This window comes from Megalops cyprinoides, chromosome 1 (assembly GCF_013368585.1).
Source record: "Megalops cyprinoides isolate fMegCyp1 chromosome 1, fMegCyp1.pri, whole genome shotgun sequence".
In the NCBI taxonomy this organism is placed as follows: domain Eukaryota; kingdom Metazoa; phylum Chordata; class Actinopteri; order Elopiformes; family Megalopidae; genus Megalops; species Megalops cyprinoides.
In genome coordinates this window covers 44,090,782-44,115,188 of record NC_050583.1, presented here as the reverse complement: position 1 = coordinate 44,115,188, position 24,407 = coordinate 44,090,782, and the positions used below count along the sequence as shown (strand labels likewise).

The 24,407-nt window shown below is 45.3% G+C and overlaps 1 protein-coding gene across 1 annotated transcript; it reads right to left on the bottom strand.

Annotated features, from left to right (window-relative positions):
- Nucleotides 1-547: 547 nt before the first annotated feature.
- Nucleotides 548-24,309, bottom strand: LOC118780760 (rap guanine nucleotide exchange factor-like 1). Its single transcript, XM_036533440.1, has 15 exons — nucleotides 23,067-24,309; nucleotides 12,935-13,013; nucleotides 10,385-10,535; nucleotides 9,641-9,738; nucleotides 8,944-9,056; nucleotides 8,258-8,425; nucleotides 7,751-7,848; nucleotides 7,317-7,439; nucleotides 6,771-6,949; nucleotides 6,549-6,639; nucleotides 6,001-6,051; nucleotides 5,822-5,909; nucleotides 4,244-4,308; nucleotides 3,459-3,513; nucleotides 548-1,625 (listed from the first exon to the last, which is right to left on the bottom strand). The coding sequence occupies exons 1-15, from the start codon at nucleotides 23,449-23,451 to the stop codon at nucleotides 1,501-1,503; spliced, it is 1,869 nt and encodes a 622-aa protein (XP_036389333.1). The 5' UTR covers nucleotides 23,452-24,309; the 3' UTR covers nucleotides 548-1,500.
- Nucleotides 24,310-24,407: the final 98 nt, after the last annotated feature.

Below are 24,407 nucleotides of genomic sequence, written 5' to 3'. Positions count from 1 at the left end.
AGCGAAGAAAATGTATACTATGAGGCAAGTTATTGCAAGAGAATAACAGACATAATTACTGCAGGACATCTCTACACACCAACACAAACCAAATTGTTAGGATCCGTGGCTGTAGGAAGCTTGAAGGAGTGCAGTAGACATGTTCACCAGCACAGGTTTTATTGAAAGAGTAGTGTCTAGGGCCAGAACCAAAGTTTTTCCATGCAGATCATCTGCTAGCTGCTCTGTCTGTGTCAGGCTTAATACATTTGAGTTCCACAAGAAGATTGTAAACACTCTTTACTCTTTACAAAAAAAAAATGAAATGTCCCCTTGAAAAATAAAAAGATACTCTATACAATTCCTAAACCTCATCAGGCTTCATTCTATGTACAACTCTTAAATTGTATGCTTAAACTTTATCAAATTTACAAAACAAAAAAATTCCCTTTTACAGGACTATCTTTCATCTCATACATAAAATAGAGTCTCCTTTCTGTTATGCTATTTACAGTTATCTACAGCTTTATAATACAAGTGAAATGGGTAGCCCTCCTTAGGGTCCCAATCCAGAAAATGTTAAGTGCACATTTCATCACAGACAAATAGAGTACTTCCATTTCTCAGTACTCTTTAGATGGCTGCCATATAGCTGTCGGTGGTAAGTTCCCAAGTGGATGAAGATTGTCCCTCTTCCAGAGACAGCATCCCCTTCTTCAGTCATGACCAGCTCATAGGGTGAAATGCTAGAACCTGTTCAGACACTGAGGTGGACAGACCTTGGAGAGAAAACAACTCATGGGCAGCTAATCTTTCCTACCTAGATATTTTCTGTTTCTATTTCCAGTTCTGTGGCAATGTAAACACAAGAACAGATGTAACAACAAAATAAACGATTGATGCAAAGAAAAAGTTAGCCTGACCAGTCACACTCCAATCCAATGTTACTCCCACACCTCTCTGCAATCCACTTTGCAAAGGATCCTGAAGAATCAGATTCCTTCCTGTTATGTATCACAAAGTATATGTTCACATATGAAATTTGCATCCAAATCTGGATTGTGCAGTTAAAGCCAAGGTGTGAGGTCTTGCCTTGCACCACTGGCAAGCACAATCGCAACCAGTTTCCTATTTGATGCCGTCAAAATGATCAGTTAAGCAATGTCCTTACACACCAGAGTCAGGGGGCCACTGCTACCGACGGGAAGAGACGGAGGGGCATCCATCTCATGAGGCAAAGTCCAGCATCTGAACTGGAAACCCAAATTTTGAAGCAGAGCAGCATGTCCTTCTACTTCCCTCTGCTCTGAGCTGCAGTCTGACATTCACATATGTCGCTGTTTCCTTTCAGTTCTAAGTATATATATGTATACACACACACACATAATATGTGCTCCAGCACAACATACAATTTCCTGGCAATGTATGTATGCTGAGATCTGCTGCAAACAACTGAAGTCTTTAAAACACTCCATGGCTGGACTGCCCTGGTGTTGGGCTTGGGGAATTGTCATGGGAATCTCACACATCTTTGGGCTCCACCTTGTAGGACATGTTGAAGAGGAGGTTCTGATTGTCGATGACTTGCAGCTGGCGCACATAGGCCTTGGTCTGAAGGTGTGAAGGAGAGGGCTCCATGTCCAGGGCTAAGAAGATAGGTAGAGGGAGGAAGATTCAGCACACTACTCTGCATGTGGCATGACATGGATGCAGTGACACGACCGTTCCACCAGGAGGAGGTGGAGATCACACTTTCAGTTGACCTAAGCTACCAGAATGCAGCACTGCAGCTTGGATCTTTCCCCACATTGAGGCAAAACTGGTTTGATTCAGTTCTAGTCAAAAAAAGTAAAAAGTCAGAGCTATGAATAGACACCAACAGCTTAGAAACAGCAAATCCAATGCTGTGTTGTGTTCCTCAATGCAGCTTTCCAAGCATAATATCTAAGGCAATATCTCTGTGTTAGTCTGCACTATTTTAACCACATTTTCATGATTAATGTGTCTGGTGCTGAGTGCAATGTTGCCCCTTCAAAGCAGCATGTTTTTCTCCTAACAGGAACGTTTGTAATCCCTTCAGACGGACTGAAAGAGCTACATTAATTCTGCTAAAACACCCATTCCATGTATACAAATGAACATCTTATAGAGCACAATATGCTAAGGCAATTTAACAGTAGTAAAAAAAGGAATTGAGTTCATCTGTCCACCACATTCTGGCTGCCTCATCAAAAACTGAAATTGGTATAAAATATTGATAACCTATTATTCAAAGTAAATACTGTGTAGTGCAATATTGCACTATGCACACTACATTGCAATATTGCATTAAAATCGAATGATAGATAACCTGAAGCACTGCAGATAACTCATAAAATATCCACATATAAATGGATAAAATGTGAAATTTGAAATAGAACTCATCTCCATAGACACTTACAAAACAAACCCCCCTTTTGTAACGCTTGTCTTGTGAGTTTTTCACTCTCAGAGTATGGAGCCGTTGGCATGGAGGCTGTATTGTGCTGTGTTTTGCTGCACCACCCTGAAACTTAATGGCCGGAGGACTGTGCTGTTCTGTACAGGTGGGCGTGGCAAGACATTCATAATCACTCTGAAGGGTGGAGTCGGGGATGTCAATGAGAGTGTTTTTTTCCACGCTTTCCTGAGTGCCTTGGTGTGTTACCACAACAGTGCATAACTGCAGGAACAGAATCTCAGTGCCAGGTGTGTGTGTGTGCGTGCGTGTGCATGTGCGCATATTTACTTGGGTCAGTGTATGATCTTGATAGTGTTGCCTAGAGGAAACTCCCAAATTGCCTGAAGGTTCCTCACTCCACTGAAGCTTCAAATCTGTCCTTGTGATCCAGTTTATTATTCTGCTTTTAGGGAACGTTTTTCATTTTCTTGATCATACCAACATTTTTTGATTGAATGAATGATTTAAACATGGGAAATTGGTATTTTCTGCTCTTTTTCTTTTTTTGTTCTCATTTACTTTCATGTTTACTGTTTTTTATGTTTTTTGTTCATGTATGTCCATTCATATATTTCTGTATTTATGTAGTATCTCTTAGATACAAAATAAATACATCTCTTAGAACTCTTAGATCTCTTAGAACATGTGGAATTATAAATAGTGCAAGTAGAGCTCAATAATCTTGTGGTCCTTAAGCCCCTGGTAAATAAGACACAATTGACTCACTCTGTTAGCATGCCAGCATTTGTATGCATGTGTGTATGAATTTGTGCTTGCGTGTGTGTCTGCATTGTCTCCACCTTGTACAGGCTTGTTACAAAAATCCTACACCTTAACCTGAGGACAGCGAAACTCAGCACAGCTATTCCTGAGATCACCAAAAGCCAAGTCTATATTCAGATCAACCTTTTCTCTACCAAACACTGCTGCAATATTTCAGCAACATTGTAGGAACGTTCGGAGCTGGCCTTCAAAGGCATAAACGATGCAGGAAACTCACCGAACTGCACGCTTCTGTAGCGCCTGATGCTCCTCACCATCTCTGCAACTTTGTGCTGAAGAGAGAGGGCACAAGAGAGGCTGAGCAGAGGGTGTGTGAAAGTGCCATATGAGATCACTATGCTCTCCATCTACAGGACAACCGACTGTCCCATCCCGATGGGGTCGTTCCTCTCAGACACGATCGCTGCCTGCACTGGTCTCTCAGTGGTGGAATGAACTCCCCGCGGAGGTTAGGACAGCAGAATCGCTGGCCATCTTTGATCACAGAATGAAGACCCACCTCTTGGTTATACCTCAATCTCTGCCCCATAATACCTGCTACCTCCAGGATTTGATGTTTATTTTAGGTGTAATATTGTGATGTACTTTGGATTATGTGTTCTAGTGACTAATGTATCGTAGTGTACTTGGCTTCTGTTGCCTCATCAGGCTGCACAAGTTAACTTGTGGTAGGGCTTGAATGGTGTTATGCTCACACTCACTGGTCTGTGAGTGTTGTTAGCCTGGTCTGCCAGTGTTGCTCTTTTAACTTGAATGGATGCATTTATGTTCTATTGTGCTGGGAGCCACTCTGAATAAGATCATCTGCTAAATGCGTGTGATGTAATGAGATTCTGAACACAGTATGACTGTAAGTGCAGCAGAGCTTCGTTATGTGGTCGGCCAGCAGCAGACCACTTTGGATTCAAGCCCATAACCATCAGGCCCAGAGTCCAGGGCTATAGCCACTACACCTCATGCTGCAAAAACACATTTTTAAAACCAAAAAAAAAGGAAGTTTACCATCTTCTCAAAATTGACCAGCTCCCCATGGAAGGTCTTGCAGCTTTCATGGAGGAAGGTCAGGTCTGTGGAAGCAGACAGAAAATGGGCTGAATGAGTAGGACAGATGTGAACTGGAGGAACAGTTACATAACTGTTAGTAAATGCTCTCCCTACACCTGTATTGTCTCCAGTGCAGACAGTGCAAAGATGAAGGAGCATGCCCTTTCATGCCCTGTGAAACTATTTTAACAAGTAATTGGAATTCTGTGGTGGGGCAGGGGCCAGAGGTGGAGGGTGGAAGAGGATTTGATTTGAGCCTTAGAGGAAGGATGAGAGAGGCCATCCGGAGTAGGCAGGGAAGCCTTGCTGCTCCTCACATGGGCCCCCTGAGTGTCCTGCCAATCCTGGAAGTCCTCAGGCTCATCCCACGTGAGTGCCAGGGCCTCTTCCGAATAACTGTCTTTCCACACACTCGATGGAGTGGGGCTGAACACCAGAATCTTGTTCTGACAGGCCCAGGAAGATCAGCACCAAGCCATTACATATCTGCAGGGGGTTGCGGAGTCTAAAAGCTGCCACTGCACCGGCAGGGTGCAGAAGGCAGTCCAAAGAAGGGTGAGCCCGGCTGGCCAGAGGCCTCCACCTATTCAACATGCCATCACGAAGCTACAGGGATGTTGCTGCCCTGGGAACGTCTCACAGCCAGCTGGGCACACAGTGAGTCTCAGGGCAGAGAGAACAAGCACAAGGCAGTCATGAGGCTGACGGTGAAACTCATGCAGAGGAGGGGCTGGGGTGAGGTTGAGTGGCATGAAAGCACTGTCCCATGTGGTTGGCGCAGAGATTTACGCGTTTAATGTTTCCATTTACTTTGAGGACTTGAATGTCCTCAACAATCGTGCCACATCTGAATCCATAATCCCACCGGTTTAATCTCCTGACATGGGGAGGACAGAAGGTCCCGCTCATTATCGATGTCCCCTGTGAGATCACCCTGGTGCCCTGCTGTTCATCCCCTTCTGTGTGTGTGGGGGGGTAGACAACATGTGTCATGTGTAACCTGATCCTACAGCTGCACTTGATGCAAAAGGCAGCACCACCTCTTTTTTGTTTTTCTCTCTAACACCACAACAATATAAACATGAAATCCCAATGCAATGCTTGTGCTTCACTAGCTCATCAACAGCCAGCTTAGACACATAACCAGTTTTAAGCCTTAACCATGTGATCATCAGCAAAGGCTGCTCACTGTACATCTGACAGGATAGAGACATTCTGTGTACACTAATTCTCCTGTGCTTTCATCAAGATATTTCATTTCACCTCTTTTTTGCATATCATTTGCATACGTGTGTTGTGGGATGCATGAAAACATGTATGTGCAAATACACAAATATAAGACTCTGTGTGAGAAATATGGGATATGTAATGTATAAGGTATATTTTCACGTAAGAGAGACAAAAAGTATGTGTGACTGTGTGTGTATATGAATGCATGTGTATATACACGTGTGTGTAAATGCATGTGTCTCCGCATGTGTGCATTTGTGCGTGTGTATGTGTGCATGCACGCATGCGAGCGTGTATGTTGCTCACCTTTCAGCAGCAGTGGGGTGAAGGGGATGAGAGGTGGCCTTAGGCTAGCCACAAGCTCCCGGTAAGACTTGTGATTCCTTGAGGGATCCTACAGGATAAGGACAAATATGCTGTCACTCTCACAGCACTGCAGTCACTCAGATGCCCATTCCCAGGTCCTACATTCCTCCGTTACTCACCGCAATGCCTTCAAACTGCTGAAACTGCTTTTTGAACTTCCCCGGCAACCCCTGAAAGACACACGCAGTCCAGGCTCGTAAACACGACACTAGACAGAGCGGCAGACATGGCGCCTTTCATGGATGGAACTTTCAATTTTCACACAGGTCTGTCTCCAAATTGTTACGTTACCAATTTTGCCTGGCAGGGAAATTCGTCAAGGGCAGCCTTTAAATTTTTATACAATAGCCACTGATTGTAAATGGAGCAGCTGCTTCACCAGCCCTCAGTTTTGAGCCTGTATCGTGTAGGCTCGAGTAGGTGCTAAAGGCACTGCACAAAGGTCACACCATACACACCATCTGCACGCTACTCCTTCATAAAGTGGGTTGTAGGGGCAAAATGTGCTCAGTGCCATTCAGCCAGGCTTTTAAAATCAATATCCTCCTTCAGAGTGGAAGCCACAATGAACCCCCATCCTACGCACAACACAAAACTAGTGTGTGGTGTGTAGCCACATTACTAGTGAATGTGTGCAGTCTGTGTGAGCATATTAGCACCAGGTTACCTCCCAAGTGAGGCGAAGCCGGCTGATCGCTGGGTTGTCCAGGCCCAGAACCACCGCCAGGAAGGAGAGAAGGTCCTGCTGCTGCTTACACCTGAAAACACACACACACTGCTTATTTCTGCCCCCAACATCTGATGTGGGCTGCTCAGTTCTTGAGGCCAGTGCCAGTGGCAATCCCCCACCCTCCTTCACCCCCCATCCCCACCCCTCTCCCCAACTCACAGCGCTGCAATCTTGATGAATTTGCGAAGGAGCTGGACCCTCTTCGGCAGAGACTGGCACTGCAGGATCTCTGTGGCAACCCAGTGCTGCACCTCGCTGCAGCGCTGCAGTACCAGCTCCAGATTGAGGGGGCGCCAGCGAGCCTGCTCCCCATGGAACACATAGGACACAAACTCCACCTGTCGTCAGACACACCAGAAAGGACCTCTGGTTAGGGGCAGCGTTCTTTTCATCCAGACAAGAAGGCAGAGGATTGGCGGATCATCATTGCATTATTTATGATTTGATTTAGTGTGGCTCCACTTGTTTTTTCCATTACAGTCTAGATCATGTCATAAATTTAGCACTCCTGTAAGAATCCACAGTCAAACATTTGCCAGTCTAATGCCCTAATAACCTTGTGAATAGAAAGTTCCATATTTTACTCTACTGCATTTCAAACACTATTCCTTCAAAGACAAACATCACTCAGTAATGCAAAAATAACTGCTAACAGACACTCAAGTGCAGCCCTTCCAACTGAACTTCACTGGCCTGCCTGCCAACCTCATGAATGCAGCTGAACAGCTCCCAGTCGAACGCCACCAGCTGATTCGACACCTCCTCAGCGCTCATGTCATGCAGTTTGCTGTCGCCAGGAGTCCAGTGGATTTCCTCTGGTAATGGCAGCTGAGCAACAGGGGAAGGGTGACAACAGTCAGACTCACAGGAAATAAGTCTCAGGGATGTTATTTTTCCTTTTGCTGCATTTTTTTTTACACTCTATTACTCTGTTACATCCCCTCTTCAGTTTGTATCATCAGTATATACCCTCTCCATACGCTACCTCCCTCAGTATATATCCTCACCAAGCTGTATCTATCTCCCTCAGTATCTTCCTTTTCACTCTGTGTCTCCTACAGTATGTCTCCTTTCTCTCCCTCCTCTGCTCTACAGCCTCTTCAGTGCCCCCCTCCCCTAACAATCCCCTTGTCTCTTACCAGGGTGTCCAGCTCGTGTGGCTCACAGGCAAACAGGTGGGTATTAATGCCCAGAGTGGTGAACACAGCCTCATCACTGGGACGGAACACTGCCTTTTCTGCAGACACGCACACACAGATAACATTAACTCTCTTGATCTCTGTAAGTAGAGCATGATGATACCCTTTTCACTGTTACCAGGCTTGTGCGTATATGTGTGTCTGACAGCAAATGGGTGTGACCATTTGTAACATTACGCATAGTAATTGTGTTTGTGTATATGTACTGGGGTTTTTTGCTTGTGCATTGTGTGTTGCTTGAACAGTTTGTGCATGTGTCTGCACACATGCTCCTGCATGCGCCCTAGTTGATGCCCATTTTTCAACCCAAATGAAATTTTTATATGCAATAGGAGCTCCTGTGATTGTAGTTAGAGTTCACTAATTCTGATAGTTCTATATCTATGGCTGTTTTAGTATTGTCCATCTGCGAAGATGATGGTTTCTCTGTGTAGACTGAGGTCTTACCTCCAGAAGAGGTGACAGCCACCAGTATGAGAGTCCCTGGTCGCCTGGGCTGCTCCTCGCTGTACTGCAGTTTCTCTTGCACCAGCGCCAGGATCTCTCCCACGCAACACGACAGCCTACTGCGGATGGTCACATACGAGTGGTCCGGCATGTACACCCTGCAGAAGACTGAACGTGCAAGCACAGGGTCTGAGTGCACTGTGCCCGCCTCATACACGTGCACTTACACACACACAAACACATGCAAACACACACTTACACACACACACACACACACACACACAAACAGCCAGACAGACAAACACAATGCACCATAACATGCTTCACTGCATGGACGCATTTAGATGCACACTCAGGCACACACACCTACACACAGTCCACCTTTGTGCTGTGTAAATACACCTGGCAGACACCTGCACAAACACACACTCCACAAACACCACACCTACTTCACCTCAGAGATCATAAGCTTATCAGCAATCATATCTGAACCCAGCTAAAACAATTCATATACCAGTATCATACTATAATATTTGTTGTCTAGAGTTGGAAAATTCTAGTCCAAGATTGTCAGTTGTTCTGAAATCACTTAACTTCTCAATCAAGTGTGAACTGGTAGTTAAATCTGAATACACACACACACACACACACACTCCTGTCCCTGCTAGTTGTGACATGTCACTCACTTTCGTCAGACCCACGGAAGGCCTCACGGGGCTGCAGGCAGGCATCTATGCGTCGGAAGTGCCGGAAGAGGGGTCGCACCTGCTTCTTCTTGCTATCCCTGTCCTCCTCAGTCCTGAGAGATGTGGAGAGAGGGACAAGATTTGCGTCATGGGGGATTAGGCTACAAGGAACACCTCAATGCAAAGGGGCTGGCACTTTGAGTGTTTGGCATGGCGGTGCAGGAGAGCCATCACACGGGTGTGTGTTTAGCAGCTGGCAAACAGGGACTGTACGTCATGAGGACTTTGCCTTTACATTTCAAAAGGACCTTCCATTACAGGGTGGGCTTCCACTTAACTGCACTTTGACATGAGTGTATCATGCTGTGCTGCCGTTGGGGTTTCAGCACAATGGGCCACAGACCCACTACATTGGAGTTGTATCTCCAGGGTCTCACTGATACCAGTGTTAAAAACTGTTTAGACAGTCACTTCTGTATCTGAACGAATAAAACCAAAACAATAAGTGGTTGATTGGTGAACTTGTGTGACAGAATAGAACTGTAACAGTGTAGTGGCTTCTAGAGTACTAGCATTGTTATGCCTTGAATTTTTTTTTTCTTCTGTCATTACACACTGTCCCAGTACAGTGGTGACAAGGATCCTTGTACTTTTGTGCCAGTGGAGCACCTGTGCTGAGGATTAGTACTTCACTCACGGGCTCTGCAGAATCTCAGTCCAGCGCTGCAGCTTCAGAACGTCCTCCACCAGTTCTGGGTATCGGCTCAGCTCCTGCGCAGCACTCAGGTACAGCTCCTTAGAGTGTGTGTGTGTGTTTGTGTGTGTGTGAGAGAGAGAGAATGAGAGAGACAATGAATAAGAGAGAAAAGGTATGTATGTGTGTGTGTGTGTGTGTGTGTGAGAGAGAGAGACAGAGAGAGAGAGAGGGAGAGAGAGAGAGAAGAGGGAGATAAAATAGTATTGGGTTAAGCAGATGAGATAGAGTGAGAAAGACGGAGAAGGACAGAGGGTGGAGAGAGAGAGAGAGACAGAGAATATGGTGAGGGAAATGGCACAGAGGATGAACAAGAATGGGATAGGGAAGACAGTAAGAAACACAGAGATACAGGGAATGAGAGAAAAGGAGGGAAAGGGAGGTTCGGGAAAAAGAAAAGTCAGGCATTAAAAATATGGCCAAGATCATATTTCAAGTCAATTCCTGGACTTCAACATGTGCAGATTGGCCTATATTGTGCCCGTAGCAACAGTCCAGAGAACCAGACCACAAAGAACGATATCTGCAGACAACATCGCTGCATTACCGAGAGGTAACAAACACAACTGCTAGGTTACAGTCTTACAGTCTTACAGTGTTAGGTTTCAACTTGTAGTGGGGCCACGGTATTTGCATGTCTGGGTTTACGTGTGTGTGTGTGTGTGTGTGTACATGTGTTTTCAGTACCTTAGGGAAGCTGTTGGCTTTCTCTCCCTCCTCCTGCAGTAGCTCTCTGTAAGTGTCCAGGTAGCGGAAGGCCGCATTCAGCACGGCCTGTTTCCTCTCCACCCCATCCCAGCCAGGCCAGCCCTCCCCCTGCTTCCCCTCCACCCCAAACCTGATCCCAGAGTCAAGGACAAACTGAGGTTGTGAGACACACAGTAGCCTCCACTCTCCTACTCATACACACATACACGCACACACACACAGACATACACACACACACACACACACACACACACATACATGCATACATACACGCACAAACCTACATACACACCTAAAAAAGAGGCCATAATTACCATGCAGTAGTTATGGAATTGCAGCACAGTTCTTTTCAATTTTATTAACAGTTTAAACTACTAATGGCCATGGCAGAGAAGTACATGCGTGTGGCTTTCCTAAGCATAGAGGTGATGCCGCATGTCTATGAGTTCACTTGCGAGCAGGCCCTGAACCTCATCTTCTGGTGGTTTATAAAGGGCTAACAGCTGGAAGACACTGTGATGGTCAGACAGAATACAGACATCCCTGTTTGTACAGGCATGTTAAACACAAGCTGGAAACATATGCCTGCACAGCACAGAATCACGTCTTTTCATGTCCACCGCAGCAACCAGTTTGGCGCGAGCAGAAACACACTTCACAGGTGCAGACACACAGTACAGAGAGACACGCGTCCGCGTCCATGCGCAAACACACGGAGCGGAAAAACTCACTGATTCCAGACCCCAGGCCACAATTACAGCCTTGCGCTGGTGCAGCACACACAGGGACACACCCATGACACCCACACGCTCTCCCCGCCACGCTCTCCCAGGCCTTCACCCAAAATGAGCAGGAGATGTCCTCTCCTCCAAAAAGCTACCCCAGCACAAGCCCACAATTGCTACAGAGTGTGATTCGCTTCCAAAAATGCCTGAGAGGACCTCAGAGAATCCCGTGGCAAAACTAGCCTAATCCTAGGGAAGATTTGCATCTCAGACAGGGGAAACCACTGGGTACAATGGTTTGCATTCAAATGCACAAACAGAAATAGCCCCCATCTCGAAATACATGTGAGCTACTGCAAAATAAATGTGCATGACAACCGAAATGACCGCAACAACCATACTGGAGACACATCCTGCACAGACTCCAGTGCCACAATATCCACGCACAGAGGAGGGCTGTAATTCAGTCCAATCAGTGAGGGTGAGAGAGCCGAACGCACACTTAAAAATATCTGTGACAGAAATAAACCTCTCACGTGCACAGCAGAGCCCCTGGCAGGGGCCAGCTGCAATTTTGGCCGCCGATGCAGGCCAGCCTCCTGTGGCCTGCGCAGCTGGTTTGCATCACTCGCTGGATTTGTACTATCGTGTCTTCATGCAGTCAGCTGGCAGGTGCCTCCTGTGGGGCAGGGGCAGCAAAAACAGCAGAGGCGAACCGCGCAGCTATTGCCGGGAGCCCAGCGTGATGCGCAGTCACTGTACATTTCAGATTCGAGAGTGATGGGATAGTGTGTGTGTGCGTGTGTGTGTGCATGTGTGTGTGTGTGCGTGTGTGTGTGTGTGTGTGTGCATGTGTGTGTGTGTGTGTGCGTGTGTGTGCGTGTGTGTGTGCGTGTGTGTGTGCGTGTGTGCGTGCGTGCGTGTGTGTGTGTGTGTGTGTGTGTGTGTGTGTGTGTGTGCGCGTGTGTGTGTGCGTGTGTGCGCATGTGTGTGTGCGTGTGTGTGTGTATGTGTGTGTGTGCGTGTGTGTGTGCGTGTGTGTGTGTGTGTGTGCGTGTGTGTGTGTGTGTGTCTGTGTTGCGGGGGTGCATCTGTCATTCAGGAAGAAAGTAAACTGTAGGAAGATTTTTTTTTTCCAGGAGGAGGTAGGCTTTGTCTTCACTCCCAGCAGGAAGCCAGCATGTTTCCGCAACAAAGGATTTGATTAGACTGGATTAGGTCCAGACGAAGAGAAAGAGGAATAGAAGGAGAGGAGGGTGGGGTGGGGTGGGGTGTAGATTGTGGGGGGCATGCAGTGTCATTCATCATCACACTGTTACTCCCCACACATTGTCCGAAACAGCCAGGCTGTTGTTGCTGAAGCCACCGAGGCGTACTCTTGGGCCTACTCAAGCTTGCCTTTATCCTGCCATTTCTGCTGATTTCTGTCCCATAGATGCCCATTCCAGTTTTGCTTACAATTCCCAACTCACACTGTGGATGTCAGCCAACCAGGAAACAATGGTTTTTCTGAGGAAAAACCAACTGATCAAAGCCAGGGTTTCCCTTCATACTCTTTTTTCTCAGACAAAAATTACACAATGTATAAATATATTCTGCACACAGGAATTTTCAGGGGGGAAGAGTAATGTACCATTCATAAGGTGATTTTTCCTCACTTTCCTGTCACATGCAATAGAACATGCAACTCATACATGGCACAGACACACAATATCTCTTCCACACACAAACACACACACACACACATACATACACAGTCATATGCACACACCTCACTACAGGTGTAGCATGCTGGGAAGGATACTGTTGGAGAAGGATCTGTTGGAACCTGTCAGATGCCAGGAAGATCGGGTGTGTGAGCATGAAGTCATCCAGAAGTGTCTCTGAAACAAAAGAGAAGGGGTGGAGAGAGGGGGAGGAGGGGATTATGGTAAGTATTTACAATGTTCTCTTACCAACTAGACAAACACAATCAAAAGTCCCCTCATTCAGAATACAGGAAAACTTAAAACCATTACAGACCCAATATTCAAATACTATGAACAGTTTGATAATGTAGGGGTGCAACACAATGCAGGTATAGATAATGAGGTAACTGCTTCATGCTGTAGACCTGCACTTACTGGTCCCCATTTTTGGCATTCACCATTTATCAGCTCTAAGGACATTGCCCAAAACATGATGTGGGCAAGGCAGGCTTCCTGTTTGGAAGTGAGCATGTAGGACTGCATTTCATCCCCCAATGGAGGAATAAGCTGTTACAAATTGTTATAGAAACATGGGTAAAGAGAGCAGCAGGTACATTTGATGTTTTTCTATGTCATATTGAGTAATTAAGTATCTAAGCATGAGGGTGGGTCAGCTTTGGAATTTTCACAAACATGCACTTCTATCTGGAACAGAAAATAGACCAACATACACGACATAGCAGAGTGCTTAACTATAGAGTTTTGTAATGATCTGAGAGATCATTGATGAGATTGACTGCAGCATGCTGCCATATCGGATGCCCTTCAGAGCAATTGATTGTGCATTTCCAATACAACTACTTCATCAGTCAGTCAAAAGCAAATATGCACAAAGTAGGACAGTGAGTCTCCTGAATATTTATTAGCGTCATAGAAATCACTTCAAAAGCGTGGGTAAAACACAAATAAGACCCAATTCAGCGAGGTCTCCAGCTTCCATTATCCTCTTCACAACAGCACGCTCTTCAGCACTAATTGGATTGCCCCAAACATGGTTCCCCTCTTTCACTGGAGTTGTGAATTTGCCTCGACTACAATGAGTAAAACAAAAGCTTGGAGTGACTTTCAGCGAGAGGAGTGAGCATGGGGTCGGCACCAAATGCTATCTCCTATTCTGCTATCACAGAGTATGGTGAGATGAAACCACCAGTTTAGCTGTTAACCATTTTAGCCTTCACAATAAACCGCTAAAAATAAACAATGAGGGACAGGGGATGCAGCTGACACCCTGGTAATTTTCTTAACTTTGTTACAACACACCAGTAACAAGGAGCAGGAGGGTCTGCGCCTCTATTAATATGACTCAGCAATGACCAAATGGTAAACTTTGTCATGAGTCAGAGAATGAGTCAGTGAGTAGTGAGTGAGTGAGTGAGTGAGTGGGAAAGTGAGTCATTGATTGAGCCAATGAGTGAATCAGTGGATGAATCATAAACTGAGTGAGTGAGAGAGAAGCACTGCTACCTGCCACTGCAGTCAAGAATTCCAGGGAATGTGTTTGGTTGGACAAACAAGTATTTACAAATCTATCGTAAATTTAATCTGTAAAAAGATCATATGTTATATTGTAAAACTAACATTTCATAGAGTTCTAGTGCATGAAAGAGGATGCTGTTCTTTACATCCAACAATCTATGTACGCTAAAAAGACATTTAACAATTTTTAAAAAGGCAGTCCAAATTCTTCATAGACACCGGTAAAAACAGCTCAGCACCCCTATGGTCATATTCTCCCCATGCATAGAAAGACAAATATATTAAGTGATGGAGGGTCAAGATGTTTAACCTGAGTCGATAAAACACTCTACACTTTTAAAATGGCAACAGGATAATAAAACATATTAACAAAATAAGTTTCAATTTCACTTTTCAGGAAGGACTTTCTTGGCGTTTAAACACGTTGGAGGACTTTTCCACTGTTTGGCTAGAAAGCTCATCACAACAACAATTAATCTTACTGGTTTAGCAGTCAATCAAGAGCCAGTAGAGCACAGCGATAGAATTCTAAATCAGAAATGGTCTGCAGTTCTACATTGAATTAGACATGAATCAAAGCAATTTTGCTTTATTGTTTCCAGTTTACATTTTATGTTTATATTTTGAGTTTGTAGGATGTCGAAGGCATCTCTAGGCCTATGTATACATAACTGAAGTATTTACCAGAGTGTTATGGCAGTGTTAGGGTCAGGTTTGCTGTCATGTGGTGGATCTCTGGGACGATTCTGTGTGTCCATCACATTACTACTTGTGATACTTGTGGAAACAGATTGGAGGGGGTGGGGGGCCTGAGCAAATTGCAGCTGTGGAGCAGAAGCTCAAAGGCATGATGACAATTACAGCCTCAGTCATTACGTTTCATGTCGTATCTCAGTGCATTGCTGTCACTTAATGGCCCAGCAAGATCAACACCTCCCCATGAATTTGGGCTATCAAGATGGTGGGTGGGTTTGGACATGTTCCTTCAGCTAATCAGTCAACAGTTTCTGTGGGCTACTGAGAGATGCTCATGTGCACCTCGCCCCCCTGTTCTGCCGCTGCGGAAAACAATCATTTCCCACCCTTAATTATTCCTGCGGGGTGTAACACCATCACCCACCTGCAAGGCCTCTCTTTGGTTATGCAGGTGATTGTAGCCACACATGCGCTGCTGGCAAGGCTGCTCAATGCAGCTCCTTGCCCTGGTGCTCACTGCTAAGTTGCCTGAGCCCAGAGAGAGCATGAAACCCACTGTAACCACTCCCGTTTCCTCCCTGGATCATTTAACACCTGGACTGGACTTCAGAGGATCAGAGCGATAGTCACTCCCAATAACAAGCTCCACCCTCATAGTGTCACGCTATACTATTTTGTCCATGCGCCCCCCCCCCCCCCCCGCCCCCCACCCCCCAATCTGTTATGTGTCCTATAAGAAAACACTAATCCTTAATGATGCGCCTGGGGAAACTACTTTAGCTTGTGAAGCCTGGAATTAAAGCATTTTCTTTTTTTAATGACTATTATTGGTTATTTGTGAACTTAATACACAATACAACAGATTCCTTTGTCCAGGGCTACTTAGGTGTAAGGTCAGTGTGAATAAAATGCAGCCCATTAATACAGCTGGAGTTTTACTGAAACAGTAGTGACTCATGTGAGTGTGCAAACAGCAGCAACACATCAGAACTCAAACCCTCATTCCTGATCGCTCCAAAAGCCTAACGTTCTGCCAGTGCAGAATGCCCAGAGCAAAGAATGAAGCTCAAGGAGCATTAAGGAGCAGAAACACACTGGAAGTGGATATGGATATCACTGTGCAGTTACATAAACGATGGAGGGCCCCCTCCCCCCCATAGAAGGATGGAATTCCCCCACCTGGCACGCTTTCACTTTCTTCCAATTGTTCGCTTTGCAGATTTGCAGGTCTCCATTTTCATGAGTCTGGAGATCTGGAAGGCAGTGTGTCAAAGAGGCTTTATCATTGCGTGTGTGCACGTGTGACTGTGTGTGTGTGTGTGTGTGTGTGTGTGTGTGTGCGTGCATGTGTGTGCTCCTCATCTGTTGTTTTTTGTACTGTTGGCTCCTGCTCTCCAATGCTGTCGCATCCCTAACGACCACACGTAGCACTTTATATTTCCTCAGATCAAATCACCTTTCAAAAATGCCATACCCTACTACAGGAAAAGGAAAAAATATGCTTGTGATTTCTGAACATTTTGGTCTTTGTTCTGCTCTTTGGGCAGCTCTGTTCTTTAAACTTTACGTTTTCCTGCAATGTGTACAGTTACAATCCACAAATAATTACAATTAATCCTGCCTCTCAACCAGTTCACTTAACTAAGTCTGTGTTCCCCATTTGTTCCTGAAACCACTTCCAGACCTTCAGAAGGTTAAAGCATTCCTGGTGACCTCCTGTAGGCGGATAATTTGACAGAGGCAAAAAAGACAGAAAACGTTAACAAGGATCTTGCAACACAGAGCCAATCACTTATTGCACTTACTGGGAGCAAACACTATGCACCCATCTGTCCATGTGCACTCTGAGCCTGCAGATGGTGCAACGCTGGAAGGAGGGAGAGACATGCAGGACCTAGTCCAAATGCAGTGGCCGTTCATCTGGATTCAATATGCGGCTTTAGGACATCCCAACTTCTGCATGCTGTGGTTTACTGAGGTACATGAAAGTGGATGTGTCCATCATATTCATGGTGTCCCAGCAGTCACAAACAAGCATTTATAGTATCCATTCCTCCTCACTGCAAAAGGAGCTTCTCCCCCTGCAACAGTTCCTCCTGCTTTATAGATGTACTGCCATTGCTTTCACAGATTTGAGGCACTCCTCCGCAGAGGTGGCTTGTTTAAGTGCAGTGCATCTGTGCTCTACCTTTCCTGGGCTGTGGGAAGGTTTCTCTCTGATTGTTGCTGCCAATAGGAAAGGACTGATTTCACACCAGCAAATTCGTCTGCGTGCTTAATGGAGGCTGGGACTACAAGCAAAATCACCAAAAAATATGGAAGCTCTCCCATTACAGCATTTGACTTTACAGGTAACCATTGGACAGGGAAAACAGCGTCACTCTCACATTAACCCCTCCCTTGCAGTATTTGATTGCCTCTCTCTCTCGCTCACAAAATTGAGAGCAAACTCTTACATTTATATTTATTCATTTGGCAGATGCTTTTATCCAAAACAACTTACAAGCAAGGCAGAATACAACACAAGCAAAAAGCCATATAAGGTGTCAGCAATGTTAGAAGCGCAGCATGAAGTTTCAATAGTTGGCCAGACAAGGTACAAGCTAACCAGTAGATACGAGTGCAGGAAAACCAGAGATTTTACGTTTTCTATATGGAAAACAAAGTTTAAGGTATAAGAAATTGCTTTAGGTGGTAGGGTTTCAGGTGTTCAGGTGAATGGGGAAGAGCTGTGTCTTCAGATTTTCTTGAGGAAATTGAGGGACTCAGTAGAACGGATGTAGCATAGAAGTTCATTCCACCATCGGGGGGGACAACAGCGGAGAAGGTTCTGGATAGTTATTTTGTGCTGCAATGTGACGGGACCACCAGACACAGAGCATTGTGGTTGGGAGGGAACATAGGCTTTTAGTAAAGTGTTCAGGTGGGTAGGTGCAGTTTTTTTGGATGTTCTGAATGCAAACATCAAGGTCTTGAACTTGATGCGGGCAGCTACAGGGAACTAGTGGAGCGAGACAAAGAGAGGTGGAATGTGGGCCCTCTTCAGTTGATTGAAAATCAGACACGCCACCGCATTTCAGCTGCGTTTCAGCTGCAGAGGCTTAACGGTGGAGGCAGGTAGGTCAGCTAAGAGAGAATTGCAATAGTCCAGTCTTGAGATGACAAGAGCCTGAACAAGGAGCTGTGCAGCATACTCAGATAAACAAACATGCAAAGATATGGGGGTATGAGATATTCCCAAAGAAACTATGACCCATCCATGCAGCATGTTCCACAAACTTGCTGTTGAACATGAGAAAGGTATTCAGACCGTTGTTATTGCACAAAACAGTACAACAGAATTCAGTGATTCCATCTTTTTCCCTCTCTCCCTCTAATCTACCATTCCTCTTCCAGTCCCCCCCCTCCATTTCTACTGCTTCGTTAAGAGGTCTCATTCCACTCTTACATTCTGCTCCCTCCCCCTTCCCTCGCTTCCCTCCTCCTACTTCTCCTCCTCTCCTCTCTTCTCTGTGAGATGGTTGCCATGTGAACAAATGCCTGGCCACAGAGCCACACTTTCATGCACACAGACGCACACACACAGCGGGGCAACAGGAACACCCCAGGAGCTGTTGGTTCCAGAATGCACTGCTCGGTTGGATGTGGCCCAGGAGCATGGGCTATGGGCTAGTGCAAAAGTGGGAGGGCGTGGTTATGGGGGTAGCAAGGTGTCTGAAGAGAGGTAGTAATGTCAGCCTCCGTCTCCCTTACATAAACCTTTTTTTTTAAACAAAAAAATCCTCCCACACAGAGTACTAATCCTTCTTTGTGTGCTTTTACAGTTCCTTCATGGTTGTTAAGATTTTTTTTCTGCCATTACCGAAGAGCAACTACATTCAATAAAACTTGAAAAAAAATGAACGAGTTTTGCATATCCTGGGGAGATACAGAAGAAGTATTGACCTTGAGGATCAGGAGAGCTTGCTTGAGATGGGTCAATGCCACATCTAAGTGACAACAATGACAAGGTTGCAGGTGTTCTCTGTTTTCCCAAAGGTTTCTTCTGAGATGATCTTGTAAGCTTAACACTCCCAATGTGGGGGTTTTGGTGTGGTCCTTCTCTATGAGATGGCTGACTCAATTTCCGGTGCTTTCAGTAACATTGGTTACACTCCAGAACTGTTACAAAATCTTTACAGGGGGAGGTCAGCGCTGTGATCTTTCACGTATCCACTGTCCATCCAAGTGTGTGCACTGCCAATATTCACTGCAGCAAGCAAGACAGATGAGGCAATAACTCAATCCGAATTCCAAATGTATCTGAGACATGAATGAAAATATGTCGATGCTATGCCTTCTTTATGAGTATCCTGGGATGGATATAAAACTTTCCCTTTCAGTTTTTATGAGTGGATAGCCGAAATTGCACAGAGAAAGCAAAACAAAATAAATAAATAAATAATATGTCAACACAACATGGGTCACAACTTTTTGCCACCCACTTCACTTCGAGCATGCAGATGGCATTGACCCTTTCCCGGCCCCAATACAGCAATATGTGAATCAGCAAGAGTGCTCTTTGACAATCACTCTCCTAACTGGAATTGGACTGATCTCGCAGTGACATACATAAATGAAGTAACTTTTGGGGGCAGACCAACACTACATCCAGAAAAGCATGTGTCAAAAGAGAGGATTTTAACCCTGACAGTGGCAGAAAGCAATGGAGAAAATTTGACCCCAGAGGAAACTCAGGTCTGGAGGGAATTGAATTTTAAATAATGAGAGAAAGAGGTAACCTAGGTAAGGGTGTCTACTGAGCGCAGGAAGGGGAAATGGTTGTCAGTGTCGCTATAAATGTACATACAGCTAGCACTGATCATATGAGAAGCATTGCTTTTTAGAGGGATCGGACGCAACACGGAAGCTGCAGGGTTCTCTGCACAGGAGACAGTTTGCAGACACGCTCAGCTGAGACTGAAATGGGAGATGCCAGGAGGAAGGTTCTTCAGGGTCATCTCAGGAGGGAGTTTCCACTAAGCTGAAAACAGAGACCAGGCAAGTGTGGAAAAACCCCTCTTTGATCGGCTGATACTGTCTCTCAGTGCTCACTGCTTGCAAGTCCTCCCATCATCCCCCTTCACAGCCTGGTTTTCAGGAGCTGTGCCATTTCCCCTCCTCTCTTCCCTTTCAATCAAAAACGAAAGTGAAAATTTGCCCCCAAAATGATAAACAAACCTTACATAAGATGGTGCCATGACACTGAGCAATTTGTTGAGGAAGGGTACATTTAATGTATCTAATGTCTATTGTAATGCTTATCATTTCTTGTCCACACAGGGTACACACACATACACAAGCACAGCCCTAAAATAGTCTAATCGCAATGAGCTGAACAACTATGGTATTCTTGCTAAAACATCAGCCCTGAAACAATGTGGTCTCCAAAAAACACTTTCAGAGCCAGAACTGTGCTGAACCTGCAAGTCTTCATGTCTCCCAGAACACCTCTTAGAAATTTCTGAAGGTGTGGCGTGTTAATGTGCCCAAGTTGATGGACATGTGATTAGTGGGAGGTTTGATTTAGTAGCAGATTGACAGATGTGTGCGCTGATAAAATTACTTGGAATAAGCCTAAATTATTTCCTCACCTTTGGTGGAGACATTGGTGCTCCACATTTTGAATGATCTTTAAGGTACTCTCTAAAGACCACCACACGGTAACAGCTTTCACTGACACCTGATTCATAACTTATAAGAGCTACATCCTACAGCCCATATTAATCAATAAGGATATCCACAAACAATTCAGTCCAAATCTGATAAATCGGTTAAGCGGTTTGGTCCCCTGTTGTGTTGACCTCTGCCTAATACATAGCGATGATTTCACCAGTTAAGGAAGATGATAACTCTACACCAGTATAACAGCAGGTAGCTTACTGGAGAAAACCTGAAGAATTGAATTTAGAACTTATTAACCAGTCATGTTATGGTCAACCTGAGAATCATAAAGGTTTAAAGAACATCCTGTTAAACAATGAATATCAGAGGCTGTGATGGGTTAAATTATAATCCACACTTTTTACTGGCTTTACTGGCTGGGAACTGTGAGTTACACCTAAACTGAACTTTGGCCATTTGTACCAGCTGTATCATTTATTTGATAAGCAGGCAGGGTCAAAGTCCGAATTCCAGCCAGCCTCTGGGTCTACCTTCTCTTACTGCACTCTTGTGAAAGCCTGCCTACCAGCCTCAGAGCCAGCTGCGCAGTCAGACAATCTGTGTGAGTGTGAAGCCATGGTAAAAATAGCTGTGTGAGAGAGCGGGAAGAAGATGGCAGCTTAGCGAATGATGAGGCTATGCAGCAGAAAGGGATACAACACAAAGGGGCCACCCCCACAACACACACACCTCGCTGCAGAATCCTCACACATTTCAACCCTTGTCTTTGAGTGCCTGGCCAGTGTCCATAATCCCATCAGTTACAATGGTTACTCTCAAAACACTTTAATCGCACAGAGTTGGCCAAGCATGTTATGGGAAGGATGCAGCTTTTGACTGCACTGACAGACAGACTAGAGACTTGCACTAGGACTGTCTGAATAATTCCAGGTCTCCCTCCACTTCCACATCTTTTGTATGACATTGACCAATGCGGTGGCCAGCAGCAGGTACAAGGTGCCTCATTTTAGCCTGCCTCTGGTCAAGTTTTACATTCCAAATTTTGTATTTGACCCCTTCAACATGAACACACAACAACACATGAGGTCTACCTGTTCTAGCTGCTAAGTTGGATGGATGTTTGGGGGGGTTCCAGTACAAAACTGGAGAACATTTGCCAAAGTCTTCATGATGTCTGAACCCTAGACATGAAGGCCTGATGAAAGAACACCCAAGAAAAAGTGACCAACACAGCTGCAAAATACACACTAGTTCATCTCTGTGATGTGACTATTTCCCCAAACCAAACACTACACAGTACTTAGGGATGAGAAGGGATAATTGTGTCTCCAGTAAGGATTTACATTACCAATCCCATCAAACCATGGGCAGCACTCTGAATTATAAATGGCATATTACTGTCATTCAAAGCGACTTTTATGCTTTCTAAATAATAGGTTCAATTATAATGTGCTGATTGAACAATGAATTAGTGGAGAAAAAAGGGAAAATTGAGAGTTTTTCAACAGACCCTTCTGTCTTTCTCTAGAACAGACATTTTGCCACCTTTCAAACATCCCATTTCTGAGGGGTCGGAGGTATACTGCATAGCAGAGGTTGCTATTCCTCTGCCATTACGATGAGTGAAAAAAGGAGTCAACCGCAGTTTTTTACCCTAAGCGGAATCATGGCCCGGTTTCCCACATCTGCGCACAAAAGAAAACCTGTATGATGGTAAAATAATGGGCAGCAGATTTTTAGTTGCAGACAACGGCTTTTTACAATGTACGTTGTAGAAGGCATGAAGGACCGACAACTTATTCGGGGCACAGCCCACAGTAGCGTAACGTAAAACTACCTAACTACCATCTTTGAGCCGCCTTTCTCCGCATAGTGAGCATAACCAGAAACAAATCCATCTCGGACATGATTATTAGGTATAGCACTTCATAATGAATGCGTGCATATTATGCGATTTTCAATTTCAATAGTTTCGTTCATGTGCAGCTATGGGACTGTGTTTTTACCATTTACTGACCTATGTATGACAAAAATAATCATGTCTATTCGATACCTCTAGAAAAATCATTTGGTTTCATGACTGAAAGTCATAATTAGCCCCTCCTATATCACTACACTATGTACGAATACTATGGAATATCTTAAGCGTATCTTTTGTTATGTAATTAATCAGGAACTCCATCAGCTAATGGATTTCAACTGTCCGTGAGCACACAGGTGCACATGGTTTAATAATTAATAGAATAAATATAAACAGGTATTCCAACAGGAACGTGGAAATGTCTGCACGCCAGTGTATCAGTTGTATGGCGGCACGGCAGCGGACGGAGCTGACAGAATGGGGTTGATTACCTGTATAGCTACCGTGTCGCCTCCCGCCTGCCATGCAATCCAGGAGCGCCAGTGCGATATTTTCCGGCGTGTCCGCCGGCAGTGGTGTCCAAGTCGGCTCCACACTCCCTTCTGAGCTCTGTTCATCGCTCGATAACGACGGACTCCGGATGTCGGCGGCGACTGGGGGCCAGCACGGTGGTTCTTCTGTCTCTGGGCTGAACATCTCACGGGCCGGGCCGCTCTCAGGGGAGGTCTCCCTGAAGAAAGGCACGACTCGAGAAAGACTTGCCCGCCGCCTTGTAGCCCCTGTGCCAGTTGCCTTATCTCCGAAGCCTCCAGCCCGAGTGAGCGCAGTGGTCTGTTTCTTCAAAAACTTTTCCAGTGGCTTCATTCCAGCCGGCATTTTTGGTAGCGGACCGCTATATAGGTTTTAAAGTCTGTACATTAAAATACTACTTTATTATATATATTTAAAAACATATATAATAAAGTAGTAGTATATCTGCAATGAATATATATATTGCAGACATAAACGAGCCTGTCTACGTGCCCTTTGCTAAATGTAACAAAGGGGTCAAGAATCCATCAGACCAACTGAATTAAAATTAGGTGATGAAATTAAGATGAGGCAAAAACCGTACCTTGCTCAGCAGCAAGTACCCCCACACAAACCTAAGTATGTTCCCAACACTGTATCTGAGCGCGAGAGAAAAACCTGCTCCACCACCGTACTCCCTGATGTCTGCTTGCACTTGTTTACCCCTTCAGCAACCGCTTCAGGCTGTACTGCCGTACAGGGTGAACGGTGTACCAAAAACAAAAACAATACTTCAAAAAGGATATGCCTCAACCGCCCCTGCCTTCTACAGCTAGTTAAATGGAATAGAACCTATTGAATACACCGCTCAATGAAAGCAGATATGGAAACAAAGCAACTGAATTCGTCGCAGGGGTACGGCTCTCCAACAGCAGCTTCAAATCGACTAATACAGTTTTTCTTACCAAGGGGTTCGGCAGGCAAACGGTGTTGTGATAGACAGGCGCCTAGTGTTTTTTATATAGCCTATCATACGTAATTATGCCAGTGTGATACCGCATCTATGGCTTTGGGGGTCTTCATATGAAAGCGTGTCCTTTCAGGCGCCTCCCTCCTCCGTCTGTCTCTGTATCTGTGTGGCACTGGTGAAAACCTCGCTCTCCCTTCCCGCTTGTGGGTGTGTGAGTGTGCTGCACCCGAGATTGCCGTATTGCTCTTTATCCCCATCCCTCCCCTCTGCGGTTGCGCTGTTCTGGCTAGCCGTACTGTACTGTACAGTAACCAAAGCAGCTGCCGCTTGCGCTCACAACCACCGCAGAACA